The sequence below is a fragment of the Candoia aspera genome, chromosome 7, assembly GCF_035149785.1.
Source record: "Candoia aspera isolate rCanAsp1 chromosome 7, rCanAsp1.hap2, whole genome shotgun sequence".
Taxonomy (NCBI): Eukaryota; Metazoa; Chordata; class Lepidosauria; order Squamata; family Boidae; genus Candoia; species Candoia aspera.
Window position 1 is genome coordinate 81,212,271 of NC_086159.1, and position 24,327 is coordinate 81,236,597.

Consider the following 24,327-nt stretch of genomic DNA (forward strand, 5'->3'; position numbering starts at 1 on the left):
CCCAAAGGACTTCCCCATCTTCTTCGATGGGACCCCCTCAAAACTCTCGTTTTTCGTGACCAACGCTAGGGAGTTCATGGGGAGGCACGGACACTCCTATGACTCCGAGGCCGACAAGATCGCCGCCGTGGCGATCAAACTCCAAGACAGGGCGGCGGACTGGTACGTCCAACTGTACGAGTCCAGCTCCCCCGCCCTCGCCACCTTCCCTGCTTTCATCAAAGAGATGAAAACCTACTTCGAAGACCCCCTAGCTAAAGTACGGGCGAAAAGCGCACTCCAGAGACTTAAACAGGGCACACGCACGGTCCCTGACTACGCCCTGGAGTTCAAAGCCCTCGCGGGAAAGGTCTGCGACTGGTCTGAGACCACCCTGCTGGAAATCTTCAAAAGGGGGCTCAACCGCGACGTTCTCCAATGGGCCCTCTACCGCGACGACCCAGAAACGTTACACGGGTGGATCCACCTCGCGGGAAAAGCCGAACACGCGCACCGCACCTTCCTGATGACAACCACGGAAGACACAAACTATGTCGGGAAAAAGGTACCCGCACCACACGGGGGGATGGCCGGCCCCATATACCCAAAAAAGAAGTTCAACCGGGAGCCCTGCGGGAGGTGTGGCAAATTAGGGCACAAGACGGCGGATTGCTTCGCCAACCGACCGCCGACCAGCGCGCCCAAGCCCGCCCCGAAAATTAGCCCCAAACCACCCAACCCGGGGCCGCCCCCTCACCGCCGAATGACCGTGGCCACAGCGACACCGGAAGAGGGCTGGGACACTTACTGGGGGGAAGAGGACAATACCGACCCCGACCAGCCGGCGGGAAATGCTCCCCGCTTGCTCTGAGACGCGTGGCGAGGCAGGCGGTGGGACAGCAACGCGGACCACCTCAACGAAACGACAAAAGCTCCGTAATATTGGCAGCAATTCAACTCTCTGCCGGCAACGGAGCCACCACGGCCGCGGCACTAGTGGACTCGGGGTGCTCAAAAAACCTCATCCACCCCGACCTAGTCGCCAAACTCGACCTCCGCTGCTTCCCCCTCCCCACGCCGCTGGCATTCCACCAGCTGGACGGCTCTACAGCGGGAGGGAAACCAGCCACGCTACAAACCGAGCCGGTCACCCTGCAAATGGGCACTCACACCGAGCGCACGTCGTTCGTAGTCACGCCCATCGGACGGCCCATTGCAGTCCTGGGGATGCCATGGCTCGCGAAAAACAACCCGCGGATCAACTGGGCGACCCGCACCTTCACATTCGGCGACGGCGAGTATCGAGCACCAGTACCAGCTGGCGAAAGCAACCCCACGGTAGGACGAGCGGAGGCGACCACACAAGACAACGCCGCTACCACAGCAGACCTACCGGAACAATACGCCGACTTCTCCGAGGTCTTCGGAGAGGCAGAGGCAGACCAACTACCCCCCCACCGCAAGACGGATTGCCGGATCGACCTACTGCCCGACGTCCCCCTACCTAGACCAAAGATCTATTCGATGACCCCGAAGGAGATGGCAACCCTCCGGGAGTTCATCGATAAAAACCTAGACAGGGGATTCATAGAGCCAGCATGCTCACCGGTCGGAGCCCCCGTCTTATTCCGGGAGAAGAAAGACGGGACCCTACGGCTCTGTACCGACTACCGGGGCCTAAACGCGGCTTCCCTGTCCAACAAATACCCCTTACCCCTGGTGAAGGACATGCTCGCCCACCTGTCCACGGGCAAAGTCTTTTCCAAATTGGACCTGCGCGAGGCGTACTATCGCATCCGAATCAGGGAGGGGGACGAATGGAAGACGGCGTTTAACTGCCCCCTAGGCGCGTTCCAGTACAAGGTACTGCCCTTCGGACTCGCGGGGGCCCCTGGGGTGTTCATGCAGCTCATCAATGAGGTACTGCATGAACATCTGTTTAAAGGGGTCCTGGTCTACATCGACGACGTCCTCATTTACACAAAAACATACGAGGAACACGTAACCTTAGTCAGGCAAGTCCTCGACAAGCTCAGAAGGGCGCAGCTCTATGCAAAGCCCACAAAGTGCGAGTTTCACAAAGAGCGCCTAGACTATTTGGGGTATCGAATCTCCGGGGACGGCATCGAAATGGACCCCGCAAAAGTCGAAGCGGTGCTAAACTGGGAGCGGCCCCGCAACAGACGGCAACTACAGAGCTTCCTGGGATTCGCGAATTTCTACAGGTCCTTCGCCCGGGGGTTCGCTGAGATAGCCCTCCCCTTAACGGACCTCCTCAAAACCAAAGGGGTGGGGGACACCCGACGCGCCAAGAACCCAGGCACAGTGCTGAATTGGACTCCCGCGTGCCAGACCGCATTCGACAAGCTGAAAGCGCTGTTCACGACGGAGCCAATCCTCGCGCACCCGGACCCAGAACGGCCGTTCGTGGTCCAAGCCGACGCCTCAGACTTCTCCCTGGGAGCCATCCTGCTACAAAAAGACTCCACGGGGCTCCTGAAACCATGCGCCTACCTGTCAAGGAAGTTCTCCGAGACAGAGAGGCGATGGCACGTCTGGGAGAAAGAAGCCTTCGCGGTGAAATCGGCACTAGAGACATGGCGTCACCTACTCGAGGGAGCCACCCAACCATTCGAGGTCTGGACGGACCACCGGAACCTCGAGGCCCTACGAACGCCTAGACGCCTTAGCCCAAAACAGGTCCGATGGGCCCAATTCTTCAGCCGCTTTGATTTCCAGCTGAAGTTCATGCCGGGAAAGAAGAACTTTCTGGCCGACGCCCTCTCCCGGCTGCCCCAAGACGAAGAGCCCGCCCCAGACACCATTGGGACGGTCCTATCCGCCTCGCAACTGGGGATGGCCGTGACCACCCGAAGCGGCGCACGGAGGCAGCTCGACGCTACGGCGCAGCCGACGGCGGGACAACCGGCGACGGAAAGAAGGCAACCGCAACTACCAGGGGGAATGCGCACGGACCTCGCCGCCGCCCTCAAAACCGACCCCTGGTTCCTGGCAAACCCCGACAAGGTAACAATGGCGCAAGACCTGGCATGGGGGGAAGGCAGAATCTACGTCCCGGACTCGCAACGCCAGGCGATCTTGCATAGGTCACACGACGCCAAGCAAGCGGGACACTTTGGGTTCCTCAAGACCCTACACCTAACGCGGCGCCAATTCTGGTGGCCCGCGCTCAGGCGAGACGTAAAAACCTACGTGGCGTCCTGCCCAACGTGCGCTAGGGCCAAACGGGCACCAGGCAAACCCGCGGGGCTACTGCAACGGGTGGCAGAACCCTCCCGCCCATGGGAGGAAATCTCTATGGATTTTATAGTGGACCTCCCACCCAGCCAGAAGAAAACGGCCATTTGGGTGGTGAAGGACTACTTCTCAAAGCAGGCCCACTTCATCCCCTGCACGTCGGTCCCATCCTCGCAACAACTAGCCAAACTCTTCCTCATCCACGTGTACAGGCTACACGGATGTCCCGCACGTGTGGTGACCGACAGGGGCACACAGTTCACCTCCAAATTCTGGCGGGCCTTCCTGAAGCTGACGGGGACCCAACAGGCCCTGTCTACGGCTTGGCATCCGCAGACGGACGGAGCCACTGAGGTTCTTAATGCCACCTTAGAGCAATTTATACGATCATATACGAACTACCACCAAGACGACTGGGCTGAACTGCTCCCGTTCGCCGAAGTCGCATACAATAACGCCGTCCACACGAGCACGGGGAAAACCCCGTTCGAAGTAGTCTCGGGGCGCGACTTCGTCCCCATCCCGGAGCTACCTCAACCCCCGGAACCCCAGGTGGACGCCAGCGACTGGGGACGGAAGATCGCGGAAGCATGGCCAGTAATCACGGCGGCGCTAAAGGAGGCACAGGCTGCTTACAAAGAGCAGGCCGACAAGCACCGGCGCCTACAACCGACGTTCCAGGCGGGGGATATGGCCTATCTCTCCACCAAGTTCCTAAAGTCAACCCAACCCTCGAAAAAACTGGGGCCTAAGTACATCGGGCCGTTCCGAGTCACGCAAATAGTGAACCCGGTAGCAATACGCCTGGACCTGCCACACAACCTCCGGAGGCTCCACCCGGTGTTCCACACCAGCCTCCTAAAACCGGCAACCACCTCCCGATGGCACCCAAGCACGCCACAGCCCGCACCGCTTATGATCGACGGGCAACACCACTTCGAGATAAGGGACATCCTCGACTCCCGCAAACAACGAGGAACCCTACACTACCTGGTCAGGTGGAAACACTTCCCCCACCCTGAATGGGTGGCGGCGCATAACGTTAACGCGCCTGACCTGACCAGAGCATTTCACCGGGCATACCCCGACAAACCGCAACCAAGGTCAGCAAAACCAAACCCCCCCCCGCAGGCCTCCCCCCGCCTCCCGTGCCCCAAGGGAAAGGGCCCCCCCCAAGCCCGCGACTTGGGTGGACCTTCCCCCCCCCGGGACTCACTCCCCCCGCCCCGGGCCCACGGGGTGGTGACAAACGATCGCCAGCACCCTCCCCCCGCCCTCCGGCCGCGGGGGAGTGGCAAGCAAGTCAACAGGGCAACCTGGGGGCAACGCCCAAGAGACACAACAAAGGCGACGCACTCTAAATAAGAAAAGAAGGGCCCTACCTGGAGCTGAGAAGCACCCGACCAGCCACGCCTCTCGCCTCGCCGAACTGAGCCAAACAAACAGGGTGTGGCTGGAGCATGCGCACGCCAGGTCAGAACCCGAGCATGCGCACCATGGACACACCCTGGGAAGGCACGTGGTAGAGGGAGGAGCAAAGGGAGGGGCGACAACTACTCCGGCGGGAACTTTAAAAAAAAAAAAAAAAAAAAAAAAATGTGGCATTTTGACAGCTCCATGGGGAAAACCCAGAAACCCGGGGGAGAACACTATTCGGAAAGGGGGCAGTATGTCATGAGTGCCGTTGAGCTAAAGTCATCAGCGCAATGGCACTCATGACAATGACAAGGAAATAGGTGAAGGGGTACAAGTTAAGTAGCCATCAACCCACAACGACTAACGGCTAACAAACAATAGCTAAACGGATCACGGAGCCACCCAAGCCATCAGCGGCAATACAACGGGGATCGCCCAGCTGAAAGCAATCAGCAGAAGAATGAAAACCTGAGGATGGGCGATCCTGGAAACCCTCAACCAATGGCAGGGCAACGCATGGGACAAAGGGGGGTGACGTGACCGAGAGCGAGGGGGCGCTGACCGGCGCGGGGTATTTAAACCCCGCACCGGCGCGCTCCTGTCACTCTCAGCTTTTTTCTAACAACGTTGTACCTACCCTGAAATAAACCAGAGCCTGCTTTGCAAACCAGTGTCTGAACGTTATTCAGAGGTAGGCAGCGCATGACACCGTCATATATGTTCCAGAAGCATACTCTCCGAGTTTGCGTACCCTGTATAGAGATGACTCTTTGGTGGGCCAGTTGTATTTCATGGACACTTGTCCTTTCTGTCTTCCCATTTTGGGAGAGATAAGTTAAGAGCTGACAGTCCTCAGGATGGAGGTGTCTGTTGTGTCAACAACTATGAACTGCTCAGCTTCAAGGCCACTAAAGTCAGGGCAAAGAGTCCACTGAAATGTGGGAAAGGTGGGAAAGAGAAGCCGTGGGTTTAAAGTACTGGGGGTGTAAAAGGGGAATTGTACCCTGATACTAACTTTTTGGTGTGACTTCATTCTGGTTTGTAATAAAGATTCTTTAGAGCAAGCGGATGAAGGTTTTTGTAGATGGTGTGACGATAGAGGTGGTAGTAAAGGTGGTGTTTAAATAGTGCTTATGTAAGTAAGTTTGTTCAGCCAAGGCTAACACCTTTTTCTCACTGGTATGAGAAGCTAGAACTCATTAGTCACTCAGAGGACCCATTAGTTCATTAAACTGATCAACACTGGGAAACACAGATGATTTACTTGCACTAGAAGCTGACTTAAAAGGTGAAATATTTGTTTCAGCTGGGTGTGTAGTCATGAAGTATGCCATAAAAGAAACACAATCTGAATTTGTCCATCTGCTAAGCCAAAGCAAATCATTCACATGGTGGGTTAGGGTTATGAGTGAGTCAACCAATTACCTCACATTTTCTCCCGGTCAGGGTTTCTTAAGTTCCCAGACAATGCGCTAAGCCTACCCTCTGCATGCCTGTGAAATTAATGGTAGACTCTGTGGGTGAGAGAGAACCTCCTTGCAATCCACAGACAGACAGGTCCAGCTTAAAACTCATGCATGCACCGTCCAAGAACACTAACACGTAAAGACTTACTACGGCAGGCGGCAACTTTTTAGAACTTTATGGTCCACAAAGATGGGTGTCCAGTGCAAGCCTCAAGGATGCACGTGATATCCTGGCTTCCACTGCTGACATCCCTAACATTGAAAGCTTGTAGGTTTCCACTGCTGGTTTAGGAAGGGCAGTTAGGATAGCTCTCCTGTCAGAAATGTGCAAGCCATTTCTGTGCAGGATCGAGCCATCTTGTTGTGCTAGTTTAGCTACCCTCAGATGAAACCCTCAAGCAGCTTTTCTTATAGCTAATGATGGGGTGGTCACTGAACTGGGGGGGTGGAAACCCTATTTATTTATTTATTAAAGTTATATCACCGCCATCTCCCCCAATGGGGGACTCTGGGAGGTTTTCAATAAATAGCATTAAAAACATAGCCACATAAAAATTACATTAAAATATACACAAAAACAAACGTAAAATCCAAGTGGTCCTATGGCGCCAGCCATCCCCAGGTGGAGCTATCGCTCTCCCCCTGCCACGCAAGGCGGCAGAACCAGGCCTTAAGTTTCTTCCGGAAGTCCAAGAGTGAGGAAACCTGTCTCACCTCCGGGGGCAAGATGTTCCAGAGGGTGGGCGCCACTGCAGAGAAGGCTCGCCTCCTGGACCCCGCCAGATGAAATTCCTTTGCTGAGGGGGTCCGTAGCATGCCCCCGCTGCCTGACCGGGTGGGACGGGTTGATGTTATGGGGATGAGATTTGTGCTTCTTTAGTACTGATGCCATGCAGGGATGTCTATGGAGTGGGATAAAAGAGATTCAAGATGGCCACCAGGACGCAATTGAACCTCTGCCTGTTTTTGTGTGTGTGTCGCATGTGCGGTGCACATAAAAAAACGGGCAGAGTTTTTATCACACTGTTGGGGCCGCCATCTTGTCGTTTTTTAACCGTACCCGGTAGATGCTCCTACTGCCAAGTCAACGCACCTCAGATTAACTAACTCCTTGCGTCATATCGCTGGGGAGTGAACTTGCTTGCGCTAAAGGCATGATTCACACAAGATTACACCAGTTCAGAATGTGGTTGGTTGGTTTATGGGTAGAATTATGTTAGAATATGTCCCCAGAGAAGCACTTCTTTTCATAACAGCTCATATCAGCCTCAGGCTTAACACAGTTTGTAAGAAAGATGCGGGATGTTGGAAGTCAATTTCAGTAACAACGTGTCTCTCTTTCGCTCCTCAATGCTGGTTTGGTTTCTCCAGTGGAAGTTAACCTTGAGGATCATTATCTGAACGACCGGTGCAGAGGTAAGCTAGGTCATATTGTGGGAAGGGAGCCTCAGAGAGAACAGAGCATTGGTGTTAGACAAACTTGAGAATTCGTAGATGCAATGTGAATTTTATTCAGGGTTCTCATTCACTGTTACCTTCTAAAACAGAGTTTCTCAACCTTGCTGGCTGGGGAATTCTGGGAGTTGAAGTCCACCCATCTTAAAGTTGCCAAGGTTGAGAAACACTGTTCTAAAATATAGCGGTTCTCCATATTTGGCAGGTCTTAGCTGACCTTGTCTGATCTTGAAAAGATAAGCTGGTTTGGGGCTGGTAGTGCTTAGATGAGAGGCCATCTCAAAATCCCAGGGCTGTGGGCTAGACTGAGAGGTCACATCACTGTATTGTAAAATATCCTTATAGTTTAGAGGAGCCAGTCTGGTCTAGTGGCTAAGATGCTGGATCAGAAACTGGAAGACCATGAGGTTTAGTCTTCCCTTAAGCAGGAAAGCCGGCTGGGTGACTTTGGGGGCAGTCCTTCTCTCTCAGCCCAGCCCACCTCACAGGGTTGTTGTGCAAAAAATAAGAGGAGGGAGCATTATGCACAGCACCTTGAGTTGCACAGAATAAAGGCAGATATAAATCTAATCATTATCTTGGGAGAAAGCAGTGGGGAAACCCATGTATCTATGCAGCTAGTTAAGGTCAGCTTGAAGGAATCTTGACCTTTTTCTTTAATTTTCTTATTTTATAATTTAAATTTCTTGGGCCTCCCATTCGCCAATGAGTCTAGGCTGCGTACAAGGATGAAAAACTTTAAAGCACAAAGAAAAGGTGGTCCTATCAGGGAGAAAAACTGACCTTAACCTAACAAAGCTTACTTCCTTGATGGGCACGCACTTTGTCTTAGCCAAAGTCTGGGGGAAAACCAGATCTCTGGAGCTTTCTTGAAGAACAGTGGGGTCAGGGCTGTCCATACCTTTGGGCAGGGTGAATGGTATTCCAAAGGACAGGTGCCATGACAGAGAAGGCCCACCTCCTGGGCGCCATAAGGTGACATTGTTTAATAGATGTGACCTGAAACATTCAAACTCTGTCAGTTCTTACAGGAAGGGCAGAAACAATAGGAGAAAGGCAGTCCCTCAATTATCCAAGCCCTATGCCTGGTAGGGCTTCATAAGTAACAACCAGCACCTTAAATTGCACCCATATGCTCAACGGTAGCCAGTCCAGCTTACACAGCAGAGGTCCTGTATCGGCATGTTGCTGCTGGCCCATAATTGCTCACACCACATTTTGGACCAGTTGAAGCTTCCAAGTGGTCTTCAAGGCCATCTGTGGATGCAGTAAGAGTGGAAATATACTTACATTTTGCCACACTTATTGTAATCCCTAATATGGGTTCTTATGCAAATTTGGTTGGCTTTATTCTTTGCCTTTCTCCAGTGGCCCTCTGGGCACCTCTTCTGCCATTTCCTTGGAAAACCAGGGAGAATTTGGGGTCAACAAACAGGGAAATGCTTCTAGGAGCAATCTGATCCAAGGACCCTGTTGCACAATCATTCCAGTTAACCTTTTTGATGCCTACTCCATTGATACTCCTCTTAAGCTAATGAATAAAACTCATATACGTCAGAACTAAATCCATCCAGAATAAATCAATTTTGTCAGCTTTTGGAAAGCTATAATCCACAAGGGGAGTCCCTTCCAGAGGGCCAGGGCCATTATGGAGAAACAATGCCTCTGAGCTCAGCTTTCCTCACTTCCAATGCTTCTCCTGGGAAGGACCCTTTGGACAGATTGAACCTGGTTGGAGGTGGCACGCCTGAAGATACTTCATAGGTTTTAAAGGACTTTATAGGTTAAAACCAGCACCTTGAAACATATTGAAGAATGTCTTGGCATCCCCTTCAGGGTCCATGGAATTGATCCCACCTGGTCTCTGGGTGGGTTGCTGCCTTGCAGACCAGTTACACTTCTGAGTGGTCTTTGGAGGCAGCCTGTAGTCCTTAAGGATGGAAATATGTAGCCTTTACGACTTGGTGAAGCAGATTGCATATGAGTTGTTTCAATGTCTTATCTGCAAATCCTTTGCAGTGGAGTATGGCTGGGGAAAGTTTCTTTAATGGAAAATATGCCAATCTTTGGAGAAAGGAATATATTCTGCCATTATTCTTGGGTTTTAGGTGGAGGTCCTTGTACCCAGCAGTGTAGGGACACAGGAACCAGTGTCCTCTGCTCTTGCTTCATGGGCTACCAGCTTCAGCGGGATGGCTTCACTTGTGAAGGTAATGAAAGGTTTGGTTCCTTGTATTTTTGTTATTTTTAACTAATTAGCCCTTCTTATGTCTTGGCCGGTCTTGAAAATCTAAGTAGGGTTGACTTTGCTGGTAGAATACCAGGAAATTCCAAGATGGTAAGATAGATTGGTAAGTTGAAAAAACATCCCTAAAGAAGGTGATGCAACCTTCTTTTGTGTCACTACCAAGAAAACTACATGGATATGACACATAATCACCAGGAGCCCAGTTTAACTTTACCTTTTGCCCTCCCAGATGGAACACTTAGCTGACCTCAAGACTGGATCTTAGAAAAACCTAAGCAGAGTTAAACCTGATTAATACTTTGATAGGAGACTATCAAAGGGACGCGGTGGCGCTGTGGGTTAAACCGCTGAGCTGCCGATCGGAAGGTCGGCGGTTCGAAACCGCGCGGCGGGGTGAGCTCCCGTTGCTCGTCCCAGCTCCTGCTCACCTAGCAGTTCGAAAACATGCAAATGTGAGTAGATCAATAGGTACCGCTTCGGCGGGAAGGTAACGGCGTTCCGAGTCGTCATGCTGGCCACATGACCCGGAAGTGTCTATGACAACGCCGGCTCCAAGGCTTAGAAACGGAGATGAGCACCGCCCCCTAGAGTCGGATTCGACTGGACTTTACGTCAAGGGAAACCTTTACCTTTACTAGGAGACTATCAGGGAATCCCAGGGCTATCGGCTAGATAGGAAGTTGGAAAGGCACGCAGAAGAAGGCCTCAGAACTCCATGGGGGTGTCTGAAGTCTGATTCAACTCAAGGAAGACTTGACTTTTTATGACCCATCTACTGTCCAGACCATTCTGTTGTAAAGTGATCAATCATTTAATCGTTTAATTCCCTTTGAAAGCCAACAGACGTGGCACTTGTGCTGCAATACCCATTGTTGAGCTATATACTGCGTGAAGAATTATTTGAATCTCCTACTCAGCTTCAGAGGATGATCTTATTTCTAGGATTATAAAAGAAGATAACCTCCACTTTCTAAACACAATAATTTTATAGTGTCACGTCTGTCCTTATTCGTATCTTTTCCTCTTACTAAAAATCTTGAACATTTTGACTTTTTCTTACCTCTTGATTATTTGTCATAACTTTTCCAACTCTTTTTCTGGTGCAATTACTGCAACTAACTGTAATTGCATAGATTTGTGAAAAGACAGTTCAGCTTATAACTGCTTTCTACTTCCTTTTGTCTTCTTTTTCTTCATTACAATTTTTTTTCTTTTTAAAGTTTTAAAGTAATTTAAATTTTTAATCCCCCCACCCCCTAAATTTACCTTTTTCACTGCATCCACTATGGGCTTGGAGTGATATATGTTCCTGGCCATGGTTATTTCTAAACCATGGTTTGCAGCTTAGGTTTATAAATGTAGCCATTGTGCCTAATTCAGTAAATCATGGTTAAATCATTGATTAGTGTGACGTTTGAACCCAGCCCCGAGTCCCACTTTTTCATTTGGCTATCTCAAGACCCCTTTCCTGGTCCTTCAGCACTAGCTCAGACCCAGGCAATGTATATTTTCAGACGGGGAAGTCAATAAAGTCAAGATGGTGGCCAACACCAAGCCTTGCCCCTTTTTTTGCATGCATTGGGCCAGGACTTTGATCACAAAGTCACGGTTGCCGTCTTAAGTTTTTGACACATCCGCATATACACACCCTGCAGTTGCCCTTGTATATTCTCATCACAATTTTTGTCCATGCATAACAATTTGTACTGGATGATGTGAAACTGTAGTTTCCATTTTATTGTCTTTCCCCCAGTTTGGGAGAATAATTTTGCAGGACTTCAGCCTCACAACTTATGTTTATCATGCTAAATGACTTGGTGGTGTTAGCAAATGTCTCAGTTTAACCCAACTTTCTGGATTATTGTTAAGAAAAGAGAAGAATTTCATTCTTACCTGGTTTCATTGTTTAATTTCAAGTTGCATCTGGATGCTGGAGAAGACAGAACCTTCAAAAACACCATGGTTTGCCTCCTCCCTTTTTGAGACAAGTTTACTCTCTGCTTTCTGTTTTTTATCCAGTTACTAATCCAGGGCAGATTTTTCTCTTTGATCCTCCTGATTGCTAAATTTGCTCAGGCATTTATTTGTCAGTGGCTCTTTAGAAGTCCAATTAAAATGCCTACTCTGTGACTCCATATGCTTGTTGATACTCTGGGTGAACTTCAAAAGCCAGGGAGGCAAGAATTACCTTGGCAGATGCCTGAATTGATTCTTCTTTAGCAACAAGATGACAGGGTGTTCCTTAATCATTCATTCCACTGATTTACACAAAAGAGAATTTAAGTTAGCCAGCCTGAAATTTCCTGGATCATCCCTTGATCTTTTTTTAGAGTGCCCTTTTTCAGTCCTGTGGTGCAGCAGTTGATCTGAGGGACAAAATTTATAGAAGATAAGTGATTTCACATTTGACTTTGTTTAGAGGTTTTGGATGGATGTGTCTAGACCAAGTAGAGTTAGAGTTAGATTTCAGCTTGACAGTAAGATATAGAAGATCATCTTTTATACCCTATTTACCTCAACTGTTCCAAGTTTCTTTCTGGAAATATCAATTCAGGCTTTCGCTTCTGCCGATAGTGTGGTGAAGACCAACGCAAAGAACTCATTCTTATCCTTCATTTCTTCTTCCTTCTTTGGCGTTTTAATCATCTTATCTGTCTTCTTATTCTAAAGCATGCAAAGGATGTAATCAACTTTTTTGCTGATCGGTGATATATCCCCTGGCTGGGGAATTCTGGGAGTTGAAGTCCACATTGCTTAACATTGCTGAGGTTGAGAAACACTGGGTTAGGGACTCTGTTGGGGCAAATATTAATATGGAGCCAGATTCAATCACTTTGTTTGAAATTCATTGCAGTTAATGGTTTCAGGCGCACCTAATTCTGCAAACTATCTGGCCAGTGTGAAGCCCATGTGGGCACAGCTGAAGACACAGGAGGACTGTTGCTATCAAGAATTATGCTGGAAAAGTGCTGATGGTAGAAAAACCATTATTTGTTGTGTGTACTTAAATGTCGGACTAAGGAGATACTTGCCCAAGAATATGAAGAAAAGGACAATGGGCATATATATGAAACAGCCAAAGAGAAAGAGAAATGAAAAACGCTTTCACTGAAGCTAAAATTCAGCCAAATTATTTCCTGTTCTGCTATTTAGAGCCTGTGTGTTCTGTCTGTGCTATAGAGTAGGAACGTATAAAATAAGACATTAAGACAATATAACTGTGTATGGACAACCTGTCATGCATTGAGGAGGGAGTCAACAACATTACAGAAAGAGCAGAAACAGTTTTCCCTGTCTTTGTAATGGCCACGTGGATTTTGTAGCTCAGACCTGGTTGTTCTAGTTCAGTGTTTTTCAAACTTGGCAACTTTAAGATGTGTGGACTTCAACTCCCAGAATTCGGGGAATTCTGGGAGTTGAAGTCCACACATCTTAAAGTTGCCAAGTTTGAAAAACACTGAACTAGTTTAACTCAACTTTCTTGATTATTACTTTAAACAGAGCGTAATTTTATCCTTTGTCAAGTTTTCTTTAACTTAGATTTCTTTCTCATACAACAATGATTTCAGAAGTGTTTATTACCCCGAGACCCTACTCCTGAATGCTGATCAGCGCTGACAACTGTTTTTAGGCCTGTTGTACAGTAAACGGTATGCTACAATAAAAAATGGCAATTCCAGTGCTTGTCATCTTCATTCTTTCTAGATATTAACGAGTGCATCACGTCAGCCAACACCTGCAGCATCGGGCAGATCTGTGTCAATACTGTGGGCTCTTTCCGCTGCCAGCGGGAGACCAGTTGTGGGACGGGTTATGAACTGACAGAGCACAATCTCTGCAAAGGTATGTTTTGCCTGGAAACGGCAGAGATTTACCAAAACGCAGAACGGTTACAGAGAGAGCTCTCTTGCGTGTCACAGCATTAGGTCTGTACTATGTCTGCCCACTCATGTTTGCAGTGATTAATGTTAAGGTAGAAGCTGGTCTGCAGATCTTCTCCCCAGGGGTGTCCTCAGGGGAGGTTGAAAACGTCATGGCTGCCATCTTGATTTTTTTGGGAGGGGACATCCCACTGCAGATGACCTGGGGCTCCTGAGGAACAGAAGCATCTGTGTTGACAAACTGACTCCTTCATTGCTACAACAAGCCATGAATCTGTGGCAAATATTTGGCAGTGCTGGAATAAGGGCATGACACAATCTGTAGCAGAGCCTCAGTGGGGGTGCGCAGCTTTGTCTGAAATGTACCCCCTCCAGCCTTGGTCCCACCCCAGCCAAATTTCAGCAAATTGCTTTAAGTCCCGTCTCCCCAAATGGGTTCCTTTCCGTGTTTTTTTCAACATCGTTTGAACCTCCCCATCTGTTAATCCTGCAAGCCCATCTTTGCCTTCCCTCTGGAGGTAACCATCAGTCTCTAGGCTTCCTCCACTTTCATAAAGCCAAGAGGTCCCTTGGGTTAGGAATGGAGATGTTCTGGTTGCTGACCCAGAGCTCCTGAATTGCTTTTTTGAGAATTTCACTTGAATGATCGTCTAGTCAGAATGTGACATCTGCGCCCTGCCCTGCCCAGAGTTATGGCCGGCTACAATTTGTAGTCACCCCAACCAGTGCCGCCAGTGGTGATGGATGCTTAGACCTATGGTTCAGCAACATTGGAAAGAACACCAGTGTTGTACCTTTGATCTGAAGCAGGGATCCAGTGTGGTTGAGAAGCTGCTAGCTATAAAATCTTCTGGTGTCCAGAAGAATGTTGGATGAGGCACAGAGTAGGCACAACTGGTTCAGCAGACCGTAAGCAGAAAGATGAAATACAAACAATAACAGCAACCACAACTATGTATTCTTTCTAGAAATAATACCCTTACCCCTTTATAACTATTTACAGAAATTCCAGGCCAGGTTTCCCATCAAATATTTAATTTCACTCAAAGAGCAAGATATGGATTATTCTGAAATGATATTATATAAGACAATTGTAATTTCCTCTGTGGTTTTCTAAAGGAAGACGGTTGTTTAACGGTGATCCAGATCACCCTCTTCATTTTGCTTAAGTTCAGGACAATGACAGATCTTACATCCAGATCTTAATTTCAAGGCATTTCAAATGCCATTGTATCATAACAGTAAATTTGCAGAGTGTATAGGAAAAGCCAGGCATCAAGAATCTGTTGTGCCAAAACAGACGCTGATTTATCTTTGCAATCTTGTAGAATATATTTCAGTTATAGCTCAAGAATCCATAACTCTTAACAAGTTGACAAATTCCCCATACGTCAAAGGATTTATTTCTTTACTGAAATCACATGCCACTAGAATTCACTTCCAAATAGGTTCCAAGTCAGGAACTGAGTTTAGGTAAATGAATGCTACAGATGTATGTAGATTCCCCATGCCGTCCAATACCCTGCCCTCCCCGCCAAAACCCCTAGGAATATGTTGAGATGTAGAAAATCTGGAGCTCTGTAGTTCTGGAGAATGGAGGGGGCTATTTTTAATCTAGTTCTACAACTGGAATCGAGTCTGTTCCCCTGCTCCTCATAAAGTAAGGCGTGTGAGGCTGCACCCACTGTACCATCCAATGCTATCAATGTAGCCCAGGAACAGATCTGGTCTGTCCAACTCAGCGATTGCTTTTATCTCAGTCATGACAAGATGGCTCCGGAAGACCTCCTGCTAACCCATTCTTTCTTTTGTGATGTGCCAGATATTGACGAGTGTGAGACTGGTATTCATAACTGCCTCCCCGATTTTATCTGTCAGAATACGCCAGGATCATTCCGTTGCCGGCCCAAACAACAGTGTAAGATCGGCTTTATACAAGATGCTCTCGGCAACTGTATCGGTAAGATGTGCAGCTGACCTGCTCTGCTGCTTGATCTAGCAGGGGGGTCCTCAAGCAATGGCCAGAAAACTGCAGATGGGGGCCAGGGTGGTGCCCCCTAAGTGTGCACATGAAAATGGGCGGAGCTTTGGTGGCACCGCTGTGGCCCCCATCTGCAGTTTTTTACCATAGCCATTTTGAGTTGGTTGACCATAGCTTGTGTGCTACCCTCCACTTACGAAATTATCCCCATGTCTTGCAAGCAGCGCTTCCAGCAATGGTTTGAAGAATTGATTTTCCTCTCTTTGGTCTCGCCCCACCTCTCCCTTTAATGCCCGGGCTGTATTTTTGCAGATATTAATGAATGTTTGACTCTTGCTGCTCCCTGTCCTACTGGGCAGAACTGCATCAACACAGATGGCTCGTTTGCTTGCCAGAGGAGCGTCCTGAACTGTGGAAGAGGCTACCACCTGAATTCGGCGAGGACCAGATGTTTAGGTCAGTGCTGAGAGAGCCATGTTTCGTCCCCACCATGTTTATTCTAATGTTTTGCATCTGCTTCTCCTCCATTGACATCCTTCAATTTTATCTGCACAACTATGCTGAGGAAGGTTTAGCTGGTACCCAGGTGACGTTCAGTAAACCTAATCGAACACTGACCAACTATATGGGGCAAGACGGTGGTGCGAGTGGTGGATGTGTTACATGCGGTCCATAAGAACGGAAGGATTTGTATGCGATGGGAAGCATTTTGTAAGGTATAGAAGATTTTGTACGTTTTTGAGTTGAGTAGATTGGTTGGTTGGCTTGTGCACCTACCTGGTCCTTTTCGACCTGTTTTCCATTCTGATGGACTGGACTGGGTTGCCCTGGGCTGGATCCTGAGAGAGGCCAGCTGGACTGCGTGCTTCACTTTCCTTAGGCTGCTGGCTGCATGGGAGCAAAGTTGAGTGGGGCCGTTTCCCCCGTAAATTTCTGCTGCGGCGTGAGCTGTGCTTGGGCCCCTGGAGGAGCAGGAGAGTTGCTGGATGGATGTGGCTGATGGTCAGGTGGACATTGTAGTGCTGCCAGATATCGCCAGAGGTCCAGGTGGTGGCGGGAGTAAGAGGTGCTTGCCGACACCTTTTTGCCGATATATTCTTCTAGGATAATAGTGGTGTGACATCTGCCTGGCTTGCATCAGGGATGGGCGGTGCAATGTGGTATTTTCCATGACCTCTGAATTGGCCTTCCCAGAACTCGGAGGATCGCTTTGTTGCCTCGTAGTTGGAGAGGTGTGTTTGGCTACATGGGGAGGGAGTAGTGGCATAGGAAAGCGGGTGCTTGAGGACTGCAGTGGACTCTCTTCCCATGGAAGCCATTTTGTCTTCTTCACAGTGCAGGTCTTGCCTTCCCTGGGAACAGTTGGGACCTGTTGGACTTGAGGAAGTGGACAGGTCCTTGTGACGGAGCTCAGCCACCTGCTCCTTAGATCCATGCCCCTCCTGGCTAGTTAAGGCAGCCTGGGTCGTGTGGTTGGGTTCTAGCAGTGGTTAATCCATCCTTGAGAGAGGGGGTTGTCCCAGCTTCCCTTAAGGAGGCTTTGGTTCGCCCCCTCCTCAAGAAGCCATCGCTGGATCCCAGCATACGGGACAATTTTCATCCAGGATCTAACCTCCCGTTCCTAGGGAAGGTTGTGGAGGCGGTGGTAGCGCAGCAGCTTCAGTGGGATTATTGGACCCCTTTCAGTCAGGATTCAGGCCTGGGCACGGGATGGAAATGGCATTGGCTGGGCTTTTGGATGATCCCTGGTGGGAGTGGGACAAGGGTGGCGTATCTGTCCTTGCTCTCCTTGACCCCTTGGCAGCCCTCAATGCCATCAAACATGGTATCCTTCTGGATCGGCTCCATGGGTTGGGAGTGGGCGGCACAGTTTTGAGTTGGTTCTCTTCCTTCGTACGGGGCCAGTACCAGTCAGTGTTGATTGGGAGTGAGAGGTCCTGCCTGCGGCCCTCACTATGTGGGGTTCCTCAGCATTCGGGACTCTTTCCACTCCTACTTAACGTCTACATGAGGCCGCTGGGTGAGCTCATCCGTCACCATGGGGTGAGGTATCATCAGTGTGCTGGTGATACTCAGTCATACACCTCTGCCCCTGGCGAGCTAAGTGACGCGGGTGACGTCTTGTCCCAGTGCCTGGAGGCTGTGGGGGTCTGGATGGGGAACAACAGCTTCAGCTGAACCCTGGCAAGACCGAGTGGCTCTGTGTTCTGGGGAGGCATACTGGTTCTAGGACTATGCCATCTTTGGTGCTGGATGGGGTGGCACTGCCCCAGACAGACCCGGTGTGCAATCTGGGGGTCCTCCTAGACTTACGACTCCTGCTCGACGAGCAGGGGGCAGTCATGGCTAGGAGGGCCTTTGCACAGCTTAATGTTGTGCACCAGTTGCAACCCCTTCCTGGACTGTGACGCTCTACTCACAGTCACTCACACCCTGGTCACCTCCAGACTGGATTACTGCAATGCGCTCTCCCTGGGATGCCCCTGAAGAGCATCCAGAAGCTTCAGCTGGTGCAGAATGCAGCTGCGTGGACAATTATGTGCCCCTAAATTGGCACATGTTACACCTCTGTTCTGGGAGCTGCATTGGCTGCCAGTCTGCTCCCAGGTGCAATTCCAGGTGCTGGTTTGACCTTCAAAGCCGTACATGGCACAGGGCTGGGTTCTCTGAGGGACCGCCTCTCCCCAATCACATCTACCCGTCCCATCAGGTCCAGCAGGAGCGGTCCCACCTACTAAAGAGTTCCATCTGAGGGGACCCAGGCGGCGTGCCTTTTCTGCTGTGGCCCCCTCCCACTGGAACGTCATCCCCCCACCCCTGAGGTGAGGTTAGCCCCATCCCTGATAGCCTTCCGCAAGGCCCTGAAAACGTGGCTTTTCCAGCAGCCTTGGGGATCCCACGGGGAGCCTGCGGGATGGTTATATTGTTTTTAGATGGATGTTCTTCTACCGCAATCCTGCTTTTATTTATATTTTTAAGGTTGTTTTTTTTAACAGCTATGACTTTGTTTTAAGGGTTGGTTGTATGCCACCCAGAGTCACGTTCAGTGAGATGGATGGCCATATAAATGCATTAAATAAATAGCAAGCAAGCAAGCCAGCAAGCCAGCAAGCCAGCAAGCCAGCAAGCCAGCAAGCCAGCAAGCAAGATAATGCACCAACAGTTAGAAATCTGCAAAAGTTAGATCCAAAGCAGGCACAGAGGGCTTTGGATCTATGATGGATCAGAAGCAACTCTGCCTGCTTTGGATCCAAATATTTCATACCATGGCTATCTAAATCCCACTGAAGTGCTTAAATCTTACGGTGGCAACCATCCATTTTCTCAGTATTCCGTGCCCAGTGAATAATGGGGCTCTCTTCAGCCTTCATGATGAATACATAAAAAAGGGATGGATTCTGAACCATTGCAATCTCATTACGGAGTCCTATATTAATTATGTGTTGCCCAATGAAATTCTTAACATTCCATTCCATGAAGCTTTAATAGTTTCCCTGTTTTATTTCTTTCCTTTTATGAATAGGCTGGAATTAGTCACTTTTTCCTTCTTTCTATTTGTCTGGCGAGCTTTTGATCGCTCCTCCAAACATTCCATTTCAATTTTATTTTCGTAGTGGACCCAGGATGCAAATGATACAAAGCCTCCAAGGTTGTTGTTTTTTTTTAAGACTCCAGGAAGTGGTGTAATATTTGAGCTGTGGCCTCACAGGATTGGCTTCTCCAGGGAGGCAAAATGACTGTGAAATATCTGAATTTTTCTAAAGGAAATTCAGGAAAATCTCGACCACAAAAATCTTAATTGTAGAAGTGTTCCTGCTTTCTATATTCACTCTCCAAATCTTTGCCCTCTCTCTGCTTAAGAAAAGGCCTGCTGGCTTTAACTCAGTGTTTCTCAACCGTGGCGACTTGAAGATGGGTGGACTTCAACTCCCAGAATTCCCCAGCCAGCAAGGCTGGCTGGGGAATTCTGGGAGTTGAAGTCCACCCATCTTCAAGTCGCCACGGTTGAGAAACACTGCTTTAACTCATATTCCATGGCCAAAATACAAACATATTCTTATGTTGAATATTTTTTGCGAGGCTCCTTTTTTCGTATCTTTGATGAAGCGGCATGATTTTTCTGGAAAAAGGATAGGGAGTTCTTGACCTCTGCTGGTTCCTATGCAAAGCCAAATGCGTCCCTGTTCAGACTTTAAATGGACTTCTCGATTGGACTGAATTTTTCGTTACTGATCATAATGTATGGTCAGTGTTTTAGTTAGTTTACAGTGCATCTCTTTAGAATTCTGTTTCATCTTTATTCATCCCGTAACCCATTTGATCACTCTGTTGGAGGAAAAGGTAGAGGATCCATTTAAAAACTAAATCTTTTCCCTCTCTCCTTTATGTAAATGGTGGCCCTGGGTGATAATCCCTAGATTCAATTCTCTGAGTAATAAAACAGAGATCTAAAAATCTGAAAGAGCACCTTTTAAGTCTTAGAAATTTATTTTAAGGCATATGTTTTCATACATTTACAAATGTTTGTAAATTCGTTATTCTTAATTTTTTTATAAGAATTTTTTTAGATTTCAGACAAAGATAAAAACTACAAAAAGAAAGAAGAGAAAACTAAAGAAGTGTGAAAACACAAGATAATTTTTTTTTTACCATTACAAGAAGAGGTGACTTCTGACTTTTAACAGCAAGAATATACAACAAATTTTCCATAATCAACCCCTTACTCTATATTAAATCAAAATCACATTATTTCTATAAACCATTCGATTGGCACATTATAAAAATCTCTAAGTACAGTTGCTACATCCCCTAATAGAAAAGAAAAAGAAGAAACACACACACACACACACACACACAGAGTACATACCTCCTAATCAACTCCCCCCACAAAGATAACATTTATTTAATTATAAATTTGTTACTCTTAAAAGGTGCTAGCAGATTTGTTCTGAAGTTTGGCTACCGTAGTCTACCACGGCTTGCTTCCTACGGCAACTAGAAGAGATCTAGATATCTTCAGAGCATGCAGTATTTCCATCCTGGTCTGACACATTTCTGAGCCCTTGAAGACCTTCAGAAGAGCACAATTCAAACAGAAATATAGAAGTTTTTTTCATTCTGCAAGAAATAAATTAGGGTTTTCCTGCTCCAGATAACTGTGTTCGCCAGTCATTTCTGTGGCTGTTCATTCATTACTTAAACAATATGGGAAACAGGAACTGGACTTTCAAAATGTGATGATGCCTTTGGCTGATATCACAGGGCACAGACAGTTTCTGGCAGGGTTAAGCCCTAGCTCTTCTTTTAAACTAAAAACTGGTAATCTGGGAATTATGGGTCATCTAGAAAAGGGCAGTTTTCCCTTTTCCCTCATCCTACCTTATGCCAATACTTGCAGTGAATATACATAAAGTGATGGTGCAAAAGTTGAGGTCCATCATGCCAGGCGCCTTCTAGAATTGTTCCACCATTCTAATTATTCCTGCCCCAGGCATTATTTTTCTGCCAATAGTTTTGCCCCATCAGATTTTCAGTGCCTTTAAACTTTGGAACAGGAGATTTTAACCCCTTTTGGTTTAAAGGTTCTGTTGTTTGCATTGCAATTTGGGGGATTTTTCTGTATAATGTTTTTCAATTTTGAAATCTTTTGAGGGTTTTTGTCAGGGCTGGAAAGGACCTACCTGCCCCTGTGATGAATAGTAACTAAAATCAAAACAGTGAAATTGTAAACTACAGTTACAGCAAGATGGGTCAATAACAATTCAAAAAGGAGTCCAAGGTGTCTCCAGCTACTAGCTTTCATTCCAAAAGGACTCCTGGAAATTCTCTTTTTATGGCTCTCCTTAAGAAGGGAGAGAGGATGAATCAGGGAAGTGAATCCATAGCGATCCCTAAAAGATAGATCGGTGGAATCTGTTGCTCAATTTCAAACAACGCTCTTAGTCTGTTGTCTGTTGTCCCTAAGTGCAACTGAGAGCTGGCTAGAAAATAATTTATTTGGCAATTCAAGAAAAATAAGGTAGGAAAAGCTTGCAAAACCTGGAACCAGGATCTCTTTCCCACCCTTTAATGGTAGCTCCTGTGGGTCACATGACTGGGAGGGAAGAGGAGGGCTTAGAATGGAGCAGCTGCCAACATTCCAAGCTGCTGCCCAACCTCCCCTCCCATCAGGATACATTGGGAGATTTGGGGGGGGTCTCTGCAGCCCCCAACCAAGTCAAGCCTGTTTTTTAACTTGATCTTCCTTTTGCCAGCTTCCCCCACCCCATCAAATCCGATCCCATTTATTGGTTCAGTTTTGAAGAATTCTCCTGATGGTGGATGGAGTCCAGCCTGCCTTCTTTCTTTCTAACCTTCCACTGGGTTGGGGAAAAAGCAAAGGCTTTAAAAAACCTTTAAACAGCTGACTAACTCTTAAGACTGCTAGAGTGTGTTGTTATCACGGAATAAGATACTAGACAGCCAGGCACAGAGAAAAGTAGATACAAATCTGAAATCTAAACATCAACAAATAAAAATGCATGCTTTCTTTCTAGCATTCCACTGGGCTGGAAAGAATAAGAACGATGGAGGCCATGCAAAATTAGCCGCAAGGCATGTTCTTGCACTCTGACTTGGTTGCCCCCCCACCTTGGTTTTGCTTTCATCATCATCATCATCATCATCATCATCTGTTCATTGCTTTTCGTTCCTCTCCCATGACTTTTCAAACTTTTCTCTTCCCTTCCCCAGATATAGACGAGTGTTCAGGAATCCCCCAGCCTTGTGGGGAGGGTCATCTCTGCATCAACTCCCCTGGAAGCTACCGTTGTCAGTGCCAGGTGGGCTACTACTTTGATGGGATCAGCAGAACTTGCGCAGGTAAGAGCCAGGGGTCAACTGGGTGGTTCCCTCAGGCAGAGATTGGAATGGAAGAGGCCATTGGGCAGGAAGCCCATGAATAGGTATATGGTTGTTAACGTCGTTGTGCCCAACGGCTGTGTGTTTCAAGATGCTCAGCCATCCAAGTAGGGTCGTCCTTGACTTAGGATGTGGTGAGAATCAGGCCACATCCATCTGTTTGGAGATAGCATGTGATTATGAGTGTCCTACAGGTAGTCCACAACTTACAACCACAATTGGGACCAGAATTTCCATCATAAGTCGTTCTGGTCATAAGTCGAGTCACCATGTGACAAGACCTGATTTTACAACCATTTGTTGTGGTGGCTGTTAAGCGAATCACGGCAGTCGTTAAGTAAATCCGGCTTTCCCAATGGGTGTTTTTTGCTGGGAAACGGCAAAAAAGTCGCAAAATGTGATCATGTGACTGCGGGATGCTGCAACTGGTTGTAAATGCAAGCCAGTTGCCAAGCAACTGAAATGTGATCATGTGACTGCGGGGAGTGCGTGATGTTTTGTGACACTCGGAAGTCTGAGGCCTTGTAACTTCGGACCGTCATTAAATGAACAGTTGTAAGTCGAAGACTACCTGTATTTGTTCCTGTGAGAATGGGCTGAAAAATAGGCAAAACTGGGCAATATTTTTTTCTCCATAGCAGCCACCCCACCCAAAAGGCCTCCTTCTAGAATCGTCCCATATTATTGTTATATCAGACAATAGTCTGGGTTTCTGGAGCTCAGAATGGTCCAGCCCTTCTTCTGGAGCTGGCAGTAGATGGCCACGTTGGCTCAGGAAGGGAAGTGGTCCTGTTCCGACTCAATTATTTTTATTTTTATTTTTGATTTGATTTGATTCTATGCTGCTCCCATCATGGACTGTCTCTGAGCATCTTACGATTGTACCGTGCATAAACCAGATAAAAGCAACGAAGAAAACAGAACCAGATAAATAACCGACATTAACACCCACAAATTAGCACAACAATAGCAACATATTCCTATGCCAAGGAACAATAAACAACCATGTACAGTAGTCATATCCCATACATTGCAGCAGTCTCTCTCAATTCATCTCCCCCACAAAAAGGCTTGCTGAAAGTAGCAGGTTTTTCTAAATCTGAAAAATATCGGAGCAACTTTCTGGGGGAATGGTGTTTCAGAGAGGGGGCAGCAATCAAGAAGGCCCAGCTCTGAAAACTTGGTGGATGATATATTTCAAGAGAGGAAATCCGGAGGGAGTCTCTTTTCCCCAATCTGATTATGACTCAGGCCGTTTGATTCGGACTGAGATTTGGGAGATGCTTATGGGGCCGATATCTGGCTGCCCTTTGAAGGGTACACATTGGATTTATGAAGGAGCTAAGTCACAGTGATGTGATCGTTCAGATGAGATGGATGAAATGTTTTTATGGACACCCAATTTTGCTACCTAGGCACAGAAAAGTTAACCACGGCTTATTCATCTCCCCAGATGTTAATGAATGCCGCCGATACCCTGGTCGCCTCTGTGCTCACAAGTGTGAAAATACTGCTGGGTCATATTATTGTAGCTGTACAATGGGATTCAAACTTTCATCTGATGGGAGGTCTTGTGAAGGTAAGGTGCTCTGAATCACCAAGTATATAAGTGGTGTCTCGTACCTCTCTCTCTCTCTCTCCCTCCCTCCCTCTCTCTCACAGAGAGAGAGACAGAGAGAGCACATTTACTCACATGAGCCAGATGTGTTCTGCAGCTGCAAAAAAGGCCAATACAGCTTGAGC

General features: G+C 47.8%; 1 protein-coding gene across 2 annotated transcripts in view; it reads left to right on the forward strand.

Moving 5' to 3' along the window:
• The window catches only part of FBLN1 (fibulin 1), a 73,348-nt gene that overhangs the window by 24,251 nt on the left and 24,770 nt on the right, over window positions 1-24,327 (forward strand). For both annotated transcript variants that reach the window (XM_063308334.1, XM_063308335.1), the window contains exons 5-11: window positions 7,491-7,535; window positions 9,683-9,784; window positions 13,528-13,665; window positions 15,526-15,663; window positions 15,997-16,140; window positions 22,417-22,545; window positions 24,038-24,163. In XM_063308334.1, the coding sequence (XP_063164404.1) occupies window positions 7,491-7,535; window positions 9,683-9,784; window positions 13,528-13,665; window positions 15,526-15,663; window positions 15,997-16,140; window positions 22,417-22,545; window positions 24,038-24,163 (822 nt within the window). The remainder of the gene's footprint in view (window positions 1-7,490; window positions 7,536-9,682; window positions 9,785-13,527; window positions 13,666-15,525; window positions 15,664-15,996; window positions 16,141-22,416; window positions 22,546-24,037; window positions 24,164-24,327) is intronic.